Source organism: Prunus persica, chromosome G1 (genome assembly GCF_000346465.2).
Source record: "Prunus persica cultivar Lovell chromosome G1, Prunus_persica_NCBIv2, whole genome shotgun sequence".
NCBI lineage: Eukaryota > Viridiplantae > Streptophyta > Magnoliopsida > Rosales > Rosaceae > Prunus > Prunus persica.
Genome location: NC_034009.1, coordinates 29969842 through 29983070, shown reverse-complemented (window position 1 = coordinate 29983070; position 13229 = coordinate 29969842). Strand labels below are relative to the sequence as shown.

General features: G+C 38.2%; 2 protein-coding genes across 4 annotated transcripts; both read right to left on the bottom strand.

Moving 5' to 3' along the window:
* Positions 115-2784, bottom strand: LOC18789660 (lysine histidine transporter-like 6). The gene is made up of 8 exons (XM_007222104.2): positions 2566-2784; positions 2280-2422; positions 1778-2161; positions 1197-1590; positions 957-1062; positions 772-863; positions 619-687; positions 115-457 (listed from the first exon to the last, which is right to left on the bottom strand). Exons 1-8 carry the CDS (start codon positions 2608-2610, stop codon positions 359-361), a joined length of 1332 nt encoding a protein of 443 aa, XP_007222166.1. The 5' UTR covers positions 2611-2784; the 3' UTR covers positions 115-358.
* On the bottom strand, positions 3675-13229 carry LOC109950872 (mediator of RNA polymerase II transcription subunit 25). Of its 3 annotated transcripts, XM_020571029.1 has the most exons (16): positions 12816-13229; positions 11137-11167; positions 10699-10762; positions 9957-10087; positions 9405-9614; positions 9251-9316; positions 8672-8882; positions 8162-8229; positions 7248-8039; positions 7051-7104; positions 6338-6366; positions 5852-5920; positions 5651-5735; positions 4898-4984; positions 4289-4519; positions 3675-4258 (listed from the first exon to the last, which is right to left on the bottom strand). In XM_020571029.1, exons 1-16 carry the CDS (start codon positions 12911-12913, stop codon positions 3824-3826), a joined length of 2661 nt encoding a protein of 886 aa, XP_020426618.1. In that variant the 5' UTR covers positions 12914-13229; the 3' UTR covers positions 3675-3823. The 3 variants fall into 3 exon arrangements, with proteins under 3 accessions (XP_020426618.1, XP_020426610.1, XP_020426615.1); XM_020571021.1 differs by having other exon boundaries at positions 3675-4540; XM_020571026.1 differs by having other exon boundaries at positions 3675-4519.

Here is a 13229-nt window from a genome sequence, read left to right as displayed (position 1 = left end):
GTTTCATTAAGAATTGCATCAATGTAATATAAAAGGAGCAATTTTTCATGTGGTATATGACTGTTGCTGCCTCAATTTCTTCATGAAACTTTAACGTGTAGCTCTCGCTAAAAGTTAATCCAAAACCAAAAAGTATTATGACTTGAAATTGCTTCTGGTCAGGTAAATGAACAACCGAACGAATTGCTTGGTAGCTTGGCAGGTAGGTAGATAGGAAGGAAGGATTCAAGGATCGGTGAAGGAAGAGGATGACATAACATTTTAGGCCGTACAAGAGTAAGTCTATCCTCAACATGATAATAATACATACTTTTGGTCCAATTAATGACATAATAAACATTCGCCTCTCATTAATTAATTATGTGTAGAAACGATACGTAGAAGCATCAGTGATGATATTCCGGAAGCCACCAACTGTGGACGCCAACATGATGAACACTCCAATGAAGATGCAAGCCTGCAAATTTCAAACACAAACTCAGCACTAAAATATATATTGTCATGCAAATTAATCCAGCTAGCTAATCTGCATATATATATATATTGTCATGCAATAAATAAGCTTATTTGAAGGATCCCTCAACTAAGGCTCTTTGTGTATATATATATTTGGCTTACCCAGTTGACGAGCCATTGGAGGCCGAATCTCTGTGGTTTCTTAATGATCAGCCACATTATAGAAGGAAGCTGTAAGAAAGAAAAATGCTCAATTCAGGAAGTTGTTGTACAATTAAAAGATTAAGAAATGAAATCTTAGCGAGAGAGGCTTACGAAATATGAAGTGGGGGCAAAACCAAATCCACCAAAGAAACCAAGCAGGTCCCCAAAGAAAGGGAAGGTCACTCCAACGAATAATGTAAATGCTGCAACATATTAAAGTTTTAATCAACCACAAATAACAAAATTAATCACTCTCTGTCTCTTAAATCAGAGCCAAAATGGGGAATTAATCTCACCAACATAAGCTGATCTTGTGATTAGTCTGAGTGCAATTCCTGGTGGGAAGTTCACTTTTTTCACCATCAAGCTCTCCAGCATGTCAAAAACAGGCATAGCATAAACCTGCACAGTTTTTTTTGTTCTTCTTCAAATTAGTCACATTACATCCTTAACCTTAATTAGGTAACTCTCTCTCATATTATTACTTAATTAAGCTGCTAAGTGCTGAGAGCAGAGTGGTGAGTCAGCAGTCTGACCTGGTAGCTGCCAATGACATGGACGACGACCATTAAGTTAGCAGCAGCAATGAGCCATGAAGGTTTCTTAAGATCCATGAGCACATTGTCATCAACATCTTGACCAAAAGCCCAGTACCCAATAAGGGCCACTGGGAAATAGCAAATGGCATTGATGAAATAGGCTCCGAGAGCACCTTTCCACATGGGTATCCTTGAAGGCTTCTCGGGAGTTGATGGAATTGTGGCTTGAATTTCAAGGGCCACTGCATGCCCTGCAAATGCAAACGAGATTTGACCCAACGCATTGAACACCCTGAACATGTAATCTGCTGGGCTCGTTTTCTTGTATGCGTAGCTTACATTTTCAACCCGACCTTTGCTTAAGCAACCAGCCCAGGCTATAGTTGAATAACTGCAAATTAATCAACCAAATTATAGTTAATTAAGCAAGTTTGTTAACTTGCCTTCTAAGGTTTCTCTTTTTAAGTGAGGCAAATTTAATAGGGTTTTAGAAAGGGTGACTTGACTGACTGCTCTAATTGTTGTTCTAAAACAAAACCAGAAAACCAACTTAGAGAAAGAATTAAGAAACTGATTACCTTAGTGACATGACCGCAGCTGCTAGAGAAACACCAGCTACGGAGTTGAAATTAGGAAGCTGAGAAAGAAAGAAATGGAGAGAGCCAAAGATGACAATCCAGTATGATTGCTTGATGGGTGTGCAGTTGGTACAGGCCATCTCCACAAACTTCTTTAGACACTTACCCCCGGTAACCATGTACACTATGTCACACCCAACCTGAACAATTAGCTGCTGTGGAAGCACAATCCATGGCCCCAGTTTTGGTCCAAAGGCATGTCGACCCAGGTCTATATATCGATCGAACCGAGTCCCCGGGACACATTCATGGAGTTGTATCATCTGCCACATTGTGTTCAAGGTCATGCACCATGATATTGCCAACACCATTGTCCCCGGACCCCTGAAGAAACAAAACCCAAAAAACAAAAAGGAGGAAGAAAAGTGGTTTAGTCTATAACTACGACTACAGGGACAACTTGTCTCTTTTTGGTTTTGGTAATTTGAGGTATTTTTTGTACCATCCTAAGTAGGCCATGGCATAAGGCAGACTGAGAACACCGGCACCTATCATGGCAGTGACGGTGTGAAAGGTAGAGTACCACCATTTGGCTCGGCGAGTGGTGTCCTGATCCTCCTTCCATTTTTCGTCTGAAACAACTTCCTGCCAGAGTTCGGAACATATAAATGATAAAACCAAAATCAAAATCAAACAGAGCTAAGATTGAAAAAAATTGTAAAGCTAGTTAGTTAGTAGTCTAGTACTGTTTTGTGTGAGTAGAGTAAAGAATGGTGACTGATGCTCACCTTTGGAGGAGGAGGAGGAGGAGGAGGAGGAGAAGTTGTAACCATTTTTTCTTCTTTCTTTTGCAAAGGAGACAGAGAAACACTTTCAATGTGGGAGTTGAGTGATCGTCATCATGTATGTATATAGCGGTTGATGACCCAAAATTGAGGATGGAACATAAAAAGAAATGTGGGATATATACATTGCTTTGCCCCACTTGTGTATATTTATTTTTGTTGCTTTCCACTGGGACTTGTGCTTTTCAAGACTGATCAGATGAGCAAATCATATAGGAAAAGCAGTAAAGACCCTTGCATACTTTGCAAAAGATGTTAACTCCCCACTTAAAATTATGTAGTGTTTTACTGAAGCTAAGGATTGTGATTTTACTCCACCCACTTTAATGTTTGAAATAAAGGAATCTGAGGAGGACCCCATTTTGACAAGCATCATGAAGCTCCCCTGTCAATTTTCTTTATGGAAAGTTCCTCTTATACAATTATTTTATTTATATTCCGAGTATTGAACCAATGATGGAAAATAAAAATAAAAATTTGTTAGTGGGTGAATGGATCCACCTTAAATTCAATCAGTACAATTATATAACATTACGGCTTTATAAAGAGAAGAGGACATAGTTTGAGGGATAATGATTAAAGACCAAGGATGCTCTTCTTCATGGGTAGTTGGTGGTGTCTAATTCTGCTCTTCTTTTAAAGTGTCCCCAGTCACTTTACACGCCCGGAGGTGACTGCTAGCCACTGATTACCACAAAATTAAAGGTTAATTATCATGTTTTGTTTAATCTTACGCTAACTCAACGTCACACATATATCACAGAAAATTATGATAATGATATTAGAAATGCAACTAGGTTTCAACTTTCATTCATGTTGAACCAACAAGTTCACACGATGTTCAATAAGCTTCTTCTTTCTTGATATGTGTATGCGTGTGAGGGTGTAAATAGTGATTACAAATCAAACAAGTACACCAAAAATTTGGCTTAGGAAAGACATAACGCACCCACACTAAATTTCTGCATAATTCAAAGGCTATGGCCTTATTCATGGGATAAAAACTTGCCCGGTTAACCAGGATTAGGTATTGGTAAAGAGCTATGGCAAGATGTGTAAAGGTATAAATTCTCATTTAAGAAGAGAGACCTCTAAAAATAATAAGTAAAACTGTGATAATTTTAGGTTATACTTGGCTGATAATTAAGTTCTTCACATGCCAGTCTACAAGTATTTGTAATAAGTCGAAGCTCTTGTTTGTTTAACCCATAAAGCCCCCTCCAGGCATATTGGACCCTTGTGAGGGAACTTGTCCCTGTGAAACTAATTGCGACCTGCCTTGAACATAAGCTTGACCCATTCCTGTCCCAACCAACTGCTGTTGTTGGTGCTGTTGCTGCAGTTGCTGCAATTGTGGAAGCTGTTGTTGTGATTGTAGCTGTGAGAGCTGCTGCTGTTGCAGCTGCGGAAGCTGCTGCTGTTGCAGCTGTGGAAGTTGCTGCTGTTGTTGCAGCTGCGGAAGTTGCTGCTGCTGCTGTTGTTGCTGCAGTTGTGGAATTTGTTGCTGTTGTTGCAGTTGAGGATGCTGCTGCTGTTGTTGTTGCAGTTGAGGGTGCTGCTGCTGCTGTTGTTGCAGTTGAGGATGCTGCTGCGGCTGTTGTTGCATCTGAGGATGCTGCTGCTGTTGTGGTTGCATCTGAGGATGCTGCTGCTGTTGTGGTTGCATCTGAGGATGCTGCTGCTGCTGCTGCTGTTGTTGCATCTGAGGATGCTGTTGCTGTTGTTGCAGCTGCTGCTGCTGCTGCTGCTGCTGAAGCTGGGGATGTTGTTGTTGTTGTAGCTGTGGATGCTGCTGCTGCTGCTGCTGTAGCTGTGGATGCTGTTGTGGTTGCTGCTGTTGCATTTGTTGCTGCTGCTGTTGCTGACCACCTACTTGTGGCTTAAACACAACCATATCCTGAACCGACGGTACACTTAGCTTTAAAAGAACCAGGTTATAAGAAAGTTACAATGCCGTGCCACAACCTCATTTTGGAGAACCCCCACAGGCCTCCATTTCAAAATTGGAAAAAATTAAAACAAAAGTTGAGGGATATGCAGGGAACCTTCAGAACTAAAAGCACCTTGTACAGGCTGCTACAAAGCTCTTTAATCTATCCCCCACAATCTTCACAAAATACAAGGTTCATTTTGCAGGTTGCTTTTAATACTGGAGGTACCTTACATATGTTTTGTGGACTTGCAAGCTCAGAGTTGGTGGCTATTAAAACTTTATTTGGAAAATAAATAAATAATAAGTAATCACAATCAGCAGTAATAAGAATGGCAATCTCACCCCAGGAAAAAGCATTCCAATCAAGCGGCAAGCTTTGTCAGAAACAGAGAGCAGTAGTGTCTGAGAGGGCAATTGGATCACAGCACACTGAAAAAAGTGGGAACCAGCTTTTTGAGGAAAAAAAAATCTATCGGAAAGAACTCAATTTCATATTTACATTCAGAGGAAAACTATTATAAAAGGTCAAATAAAATAGAAGACACCAACTAGCTTTGTTACTGAAGCCTCACAAGGATGAGAACAGAATCCAAATTAACCCCACTTCAAGCTGACCATTATTCACCCAAATAAATGCATAAATAACACAAATGGAATATAGTTTATCACAGCATTTGGAGGTTATTGAGTTTGATTAAATAATTATCTAGGTTCATATGAGAATCTCACAAAGCATGGGCTAATAATGATGATTAGGTTAATATAAATGAAAGAGCATGATCATTGGACAAGTGGATGAGAAACTTAAGGGATAAAGTGGAAGCTGTAAGTAATTGAATAGCAATAAGGAGAGTTTTTCAATGTCGAGACTTGAGAAAAAGTGAAGTCCCCTCATTCAAAAAGTATAGATGTGGTTCACTCTATCTCACCCCCCAAAAACCCAAACTAAAAAAACTAAAAAAGGGCTTGAAAAAGAAAGTGCAGCATGAATGATGAAAGTCAAAAATTTTGTGAAGAAAATCAAATTGGAATATGTTGGCTACACTTACAGGAAGAAATATATATAAAGGAAGGGAGAGAGAGTAAGCATCTTACAAGCTTCTTTTCTTGCAACTGCCCAAGAAACCCATGCTGATTCATTGCCCGAAAAACAAGAAAGTCTGCCCTTCCAACATATTGCCTGAAATTATAAATGTTGATGAAATCAAGAAGACTGAGGAGTATAACAACTACAGGACAATAATACACATAAATATATAAAATACAAGAGGGAAATCTTTCAATAACAGAAGTTACTTGTTATTCATGTGGTCCTGAGATATGAGCCTGACTATTTGCATTGTCGGTGGCCAGTTTGCTGCAAGCCTGAGGAGTGAGAAAACACAGGTCGATCAATATAGGTAAAAGATAATGCCAATGACATTATGTTTTACCATAATTATAACACTTTATTGTGCAGTAAAGCACCATCCAACAAGGCCAGCCCAACTAAAGAGTTCTGATCAAAACTTATAGCAACCACTCTCAGATCAACAGAATTCTAAGAATGGAGGTAACTTGAGAAAACACACTCACTCTCAGATCATCTATTTTTGCCTAGTAAAGGTGCATGAAATCAAGTTGAGTACAAACTCAGTTCACTAACTTTTTATTTTAACCAATAGTAGTAGACCTTTTTTCCTAAAAATAAATAAATTTGTGTTAAAGATAGAAACTTTAAACCATTGATTATATTCCATTGACATTATTTGGCAAAGAAAATAGAGCACTCCCCCAACTTACGTCTCAGAAGCTGAAGCACTCCTGTAACCCTGACAAAGAAGCATTTGGGATTTTAGTAAATAATTGAGTAACTGCTAATATTGTAAAAGATAAATGGGAAAATTACAAATAAACCCCCTTTGGTTAGGCCCTAAATATCCACTTTTTTTGTTCTCTGCAATTATTGTTCTCTCTCTCTCCTTCTCTGGCACCAAATGCATAATAATTTTGTAATATAAATCACTCAAAAGCACAATCACAAGGGAACACATAGAAAACCTATGGTTATCCATGATAGACACATTGGCTTTGATTCTATGGAAATCTGGAGTTTGCGTTTCTCTGTTTTGATAGTTTGGCAGTGGAGTTTTGGGTGAAGAGTGGAGTTGATGGAAATCAAAGACGAAGAAAAGGATGGGCATATGGTCTTTCAAAACCCAATTTTTATGAAAACATCCTGAAAATTCTCATGTGCCAGAGCCACACACATGCTTCATTTTTTTTCTTCTCAAAATTAATGATTATGTGCAATGAAAACCACAGAAGTATGAGAGTCACAAAATGTCAGACCACATGGGGTGTATCTGTAATTTTCCCAAAACAACTTTAAGTAAAAGCACATAAAAGCATATGAACATCCTACAAGAGAGCAAACTTTATTAGAGGGGGAAAAAGTAGAATCCTAAAAACAAGTATAAAATTAAAAAGAAGTCCATGTGCATCTGAGAACAAACCTCTAATCTCGTGATAAATACAGGTTGCCCTTGTCTCTGCCCAGATAAATTTCCCTGCATGTGTTTAGATCATTCAAATATAATTGATTGCAGAATTCCACAGTAAACAAGAGCCAACCCTCTTATAAATTTTCCCTGATATTCTATCTCACAAAAGCCCAACTCAAATATTTTCCAAAAAAATATACTAAACCTACCTCCCAGACTTTCACATATTTGGATTGTGCAGATTGCAGAGCGCTTGATGTCTGTTGTGACAACGGTACATTAGGTGCTGAACTATTGTTTGCACCAAGTGACTGTATCCCAGCTTGCACCTGTTGAGGCATTCCTGGAGTAGGAATCATGGTACCAGTTCCAGAGGAGGAACCTGATGAACCAAGGGCACTCATCATGTTAGGGTTCATGCCAATTGCACTTTGAACCATTTGTGGTCCCGAGAGATTTCCTTGGCTCATGCCAGGTACAGATTGACCCATACTAACACCACCTTGAAGGTTACTCATTGGTTGCGAAATCCCAAGGTTATTATTTCCAGACACATTAGAATTAGCTGAAGTAAATGAACTAAGACCTGAGTTCTGTGCAACCTGTGTAAGAGTGCCAGACCCTGAAGATGAAAACACGTTTTGAGCAGCACCCACTGAAGATGCCATTCCACTAGATATCATGTTTGATACATGCATGGCCATAGGATTTTGACCCATAGTTTGGAGTCCTATAGAAGTTCCTCCAGTTAAGGCTGCTGAGTTCATCACGCGTGCTTGAGAGATATTGTTGAGGATGCTACCGACAGGACGTGAGGGATGTGTCACACCACTCACGACAGGTTTCAAATCTGGCACATTCTCATTATTTGTGGTCATCTCTTGAGAAGCAGAAGATGGTGAAGAAGTCTGCAAGCTTGGGACTCCTTGGGAAGGAGGACGGACAGATGGAATATGTGGAAACGCAGGTCCAGCTACCATGGAACTTACAGTACTTGGCTCCTAAACAAATTATATCAGAAGTCTATGACAACTTGCATAATTTAAATCAACACAACAGAACAAAAAAAACAACCCTCGCAGCACAAAGCATAAAACTCAAATGGGTGCATAACAAATCTTACAACTTTTACAGTAGCAGGAGGCACATTTCCAACAGCAACTGGTTGCCGATTCATAACAGATCCATTCACTAATTTGGAAAGTAAACCAAAAAAAGGGGGGTAAGTCTTCAACAAAGCAGGATAAGCAAGAATTAACCATGAAAAAATTATGAACAACCTAACCATAACAAACTTAATTGATTAATTCAAACCGGAAAGAGACTTTTATCCCATGAATTGCAAACATTTCCACTTATTATGTTCATCTGTGAGGCGTTCATAACGATGAGCCAAGTACTCTTATACATAAAAATAAAATAAAAACTGCAAGTACATTGGTTTTGACGCATTGATCATTAAAACTGAAAGATAAGAGCAAGAATAAAATCAAATGTATATTTGGAAAGAAATCATTAAGTTCTTTCATTAAAAATAAAAAATAAACCAGATATTTTGCACTATAAAAAAATACATGATATTCAATATCTAACACGTTTAGAAAGGGAGCAGCATATTGACTGCAAAAACAACCAGATGGCACAGAAGTTGGAGGCGGCCCTGTAACTGAAGCAACAGGAGCTATGTCCATTTTCACAGGACTCTGATTCGAGGGCAAATTTGTACTTCCAGGACGACTTAAAGTAGCACGGGCCTCCAAAAAGTTCTCTGAGATTAAAACAAGAAACTGGGGGTTTTTTGCATTATCAATTGGTGGGTCTGCCGCCCGGGGGTTGCGCTTTCCCTGCATTGGAAAAGTGGTCTCTATCATGCCAACTTCTAGTGATTTTAAACCATAGGAAACAAAATATCAGTCTGGCAATAATTATGTCACCTCTCTTTTGTATCAGATCAAACATTCTTCTTTGCAGGTTAATTAACATAATTAGACAGTAGTTAAACGTATAACCAAAGAAAGCTATATTTTCTTTCAGGATAGTCTAAGCAATTAAGTTTAGAGTTTAGCAACATAAAGGTGTAAGGCTCAAATAGAGCACTAAGGAAAATAAAGAAAGGATCGTTAAGACGTTGATTTAGCAAAAAACAAAAAATAGTCAAGGGTATAATATATGAGGACAAAAAATAAGAAATAGAATCAAACTATCAGCATACCGCATTATAAATTGCTCTGAGTTTAGGTAGCTGTTTTGGACAAATGACTGACATCGAAACAGAGCACTGGATGGAAAAGTAAGGGATCAGTACTGATGATGTTCAACCTCATGAGAAAAAGGAACAGCCACCATTAAACTAAACAAAAAACTACCTGTGGAAATGATTTAGCAACAGCCTCAGCATCATAAAGACGGTTTTCTGTTTGTGAGTCAATAATTTCATTCTGCTCCAAATTTTGCATTTGTGGTCGATACACTGGTGTGGGCAAGGGGTGAGGGTTACTAGCAGCAAGAAGTATGCAATGCTTCTGACAATCCACATTTTGTTGATTTTGGTTTCCATTTTGAACAGTAGGGAACATCTGAGTTACACAGCAGAAGAATAGTAAATGTTAGGCTTAAAATGTAACCTTAAGAACTGCAGTCAATAATGATCCAAAAGGCTTATGATCTTTTAACTTAAAATCTGTGCAAAATCGGAAGTAGATCCACAGCAGCTGTAAGTTATAACTTGTAATTTAATCTAACTCACTTCTCCACATTCTTTCCATAGATGGAAGCCATTGTGATATAAATAGTCACCAGTATAGATGGAAGCCATTGTGATATAAATTTTGACTCACTTTTTTTTTTATTAAAAAAAAAAACAAAGACAATTATATGTATGGATAAGCAAAATACATGGACTGACTGAAACAACATACCATTAGAGCTTCAGAAAGCCCTTCCGCAATTGCAGCATCACTAAAACCACCCCCAGAAAAGGGTATAGCTGAAAGCCACTGTAAGAATAGATCTAAATCCCTTGTCCAGCCACTCCGTTGTACCAGGCAACCTGCATAAAAGGTTGTGCAAGTATAAAAAGATATTGAGCTAAAGCAAGTTACAGTAAAGACATGGAAATTCCTGCATATTATCTAGAAGAAATGGAAGCTTCATAACATCGCAGGCACGTTACTGTTGTATAAGTGATAATTGTACCAGAAAAACTTCCATTTTCTAAGGGGAACTGGAAAATGTACTTCTTGAAGTCGTGTAGTTCGTTGTGTTTCAACATAAAGTTCACAAAAGTAGACAAGGCACTCAATTCAAACAAATTGATGTCTTCCAGGTGGTATTATGCACAAAGAACAACTGCATTGGTATGATTTTATTCTTTAACCTAAATCCACTGAGAACCCACCACTGCAAAGGGATCATTCCATAAAGTATGATGTGAAAATCACCAAGCAATAATTTGTAAACCTTGAACAATATTTCCAGCTTAACTTTGCAAAGAATTATTCAACTTAGTGTCAGATTGAATCCTGTTAGTACGAGGATGTAGGACTGCTAGCCAGCATCTTAATTCCTCAGAATTTGTTGTCGACCCCAGATCGAAGTAATAAAGTAACAAGAGAGGTCATAATTGGATAACAAGGATTAAGACGAATGAAAACTACATACCACAATACGATCCATGAGTATAGAAGGTGACCAGGGAGAGCTCAACCGTAGACGTAGAGGGCTTCTGTATCTCAAAAGCAAAATATCTCGTAAATAAGAAAAAGGCTAGCAAGCTAGAACTAAATCTTACAGAGGGAATTCATAATGCTAGCTGAAAGTGAAATGTTAGATTATAGACGTCTACGGTTTGATAAATAATTCATAAATAAGGCATGATGAGCAGAAAGTGAGAAAAGTTAATACAACATTACAAAAAATTGAATCCTGCAAAGGAAACTGGACAACACTAAAATGCATTATCTGGAATGCCAAACATTATATGGGCACATGTTCAGAAAATAGCTTTTGCATGAACAATTAGCAGTTCTTGACAAATGCCTTTCTGATACAGAATCATAAACATAGACAATAATAAATTTATTGAAAAAAGGCGCATACCTGCCCACTCAACTCGTTTCCACAAAAACACCTGCATGAAAAAACTAAATCAGAACTGGCATACAGATATAGTAATGCATAAAATGCCATTCAAGTTTATGATCCAACATGTAACGAGAAAAGGCAATGACATATTGAAAGTTCATATAAGGCTCTATGCACAGGAATATAATTAATGAACCTAGTTAAGCTTCCTAATATGAACTGTAATTGAAGCTGTTAAAGCTGGGCACTTGTTAACTTTTTTTAGAGTTCTCAAGGACAACTTAAAAAGTTTTCCATGTGCAAGAAAATGAAACTGTAAGCGGCAAGGCATGATAAAATTTCATCATTTATGCAACCCTCTAGGGAAAGCTATGACAAAACGGAAGCGAAGAAAAATAGAAGAATGAGTTAGAACTTAAATAGCGGACCTCACAATCTTCTCTAAATAATCTACAACAATGAGTTCCCAAAAGAGACCCATGGCTGCAGTCCCTTCAACAGCGATGATCAGTTGTTTCTCAGCCATTAGGATTTTCTCTGTGACAGAAATGGGAATCCTCTTTTAAAGATCACACTGGCAACCTCGGGGATATCGATTAGTCTCGCTGACAAGCACGTATGCACTTATTTTCTCTAGTTATTGACACGTCTGTGTGGAACTCTGTAAAAGACAAACTAACTATCCACCATTGACCCTAAAAATCAAATCAACTAGAGCATAACACCCCGCTTCAAGATGTCTGAGGATTTATCCTCTCTCCTTTATTTCACCACCAGAGGAAACCCAGAATGTTTGAATTTATTTGCTCAAACACGATACTATTAAGTTCAGAAATGAATCAAAAGCGAAAAGTAAGCCAACCAGTTATTCAATGTAAAAACCTAAAATGTAAATATGAGAGGTTTATAGCCTATGCTATAGCCAATAGGTATGCTATATATTCCTAAAGCATAAATTTCTATAATAACCAAGAGTCAACTCATTAAACCTCTTGTATTGTGCATAATTTGGATGGAAGTTCATCATGATATATGGAAAATATCTATTTGATATTATAGGACTTATTTTCCACCACATGCCGATAAGCAACAGTTCAACATTTGCAGATCATCACCGCTGACAACTTCTAACTAGTTAATTATATATATAATTCAGTTTCCATCAGTTGTACGAAATCAAACCTCGTACATTGTAGAAATATAGCAAGGCTGCATATGGTTTCAACAGTATAAGGGTTTAGAAATTGGACATTTTGTGGTTCACTGATCCAGTTTTCTGAGGTACTTCTATAGCCGGCCAAAGAATTCCAAATTAAACCAAAACTCTATGATTCGAGTTACCCAAACACTACTCCACATAACCAATATCAGATTGAAATGCAGCGTCTTCAAGTACAAAAGTAAAATTGCAATTTAAGTTCAATTCCAAGCCACCAAACCCAGCCGGAAACAAACTAATACATCACATAAAAGAGCCATAAACATTTCCCCTCCAATAAAAATAAACGAAAAGGTAAAATCTTGTAGTTAAGAGTGACAGTCGCAAAAGTTAAAAATTTATTTCCCTCTTTCCCACAACTTCCTAGCAACCAAACAAACCAAAAACAGATAAGCAAACAAACCAAAACCCTAACATCACTAAAAATCAAAATCAAAATCAACAAAAGAATACACTGAGTATGAGAAGTTCCTACCTGATTATCTTATCAAGGTAATCAGATATAATGGTTGACCAGTAGGGCCCCATGGCCGCGGTGCCTTCAACGGCGACGATCAGCTGCTTCTCCGCCATCCTAACGCCAGAAGCGACCGTTAACTAACACTAAGAAATTTCAACTGCCTTGCGACAGGTTGTCCGTCAATGTGAGAAAGTTGAAAGCTTGAAATGGGATCAGTGCAGGAAACGTAGCGTCTGGTTGAAGACAGCAGGCACCAGTATTTAAACGAGAGCCAAAACCCCGCAAATACAACTACGACTGGTTTTTGGGGTTCCTCTGGTGGCGCAAAATTAGAGGGCGGGCGCATCGGGTTTTTTCGTTGGAAGGTTGAAACCTCTAGAAACGGGTTTTGCTGGACAAAACAAATACAAATCCTTTCGTTTTGTATTT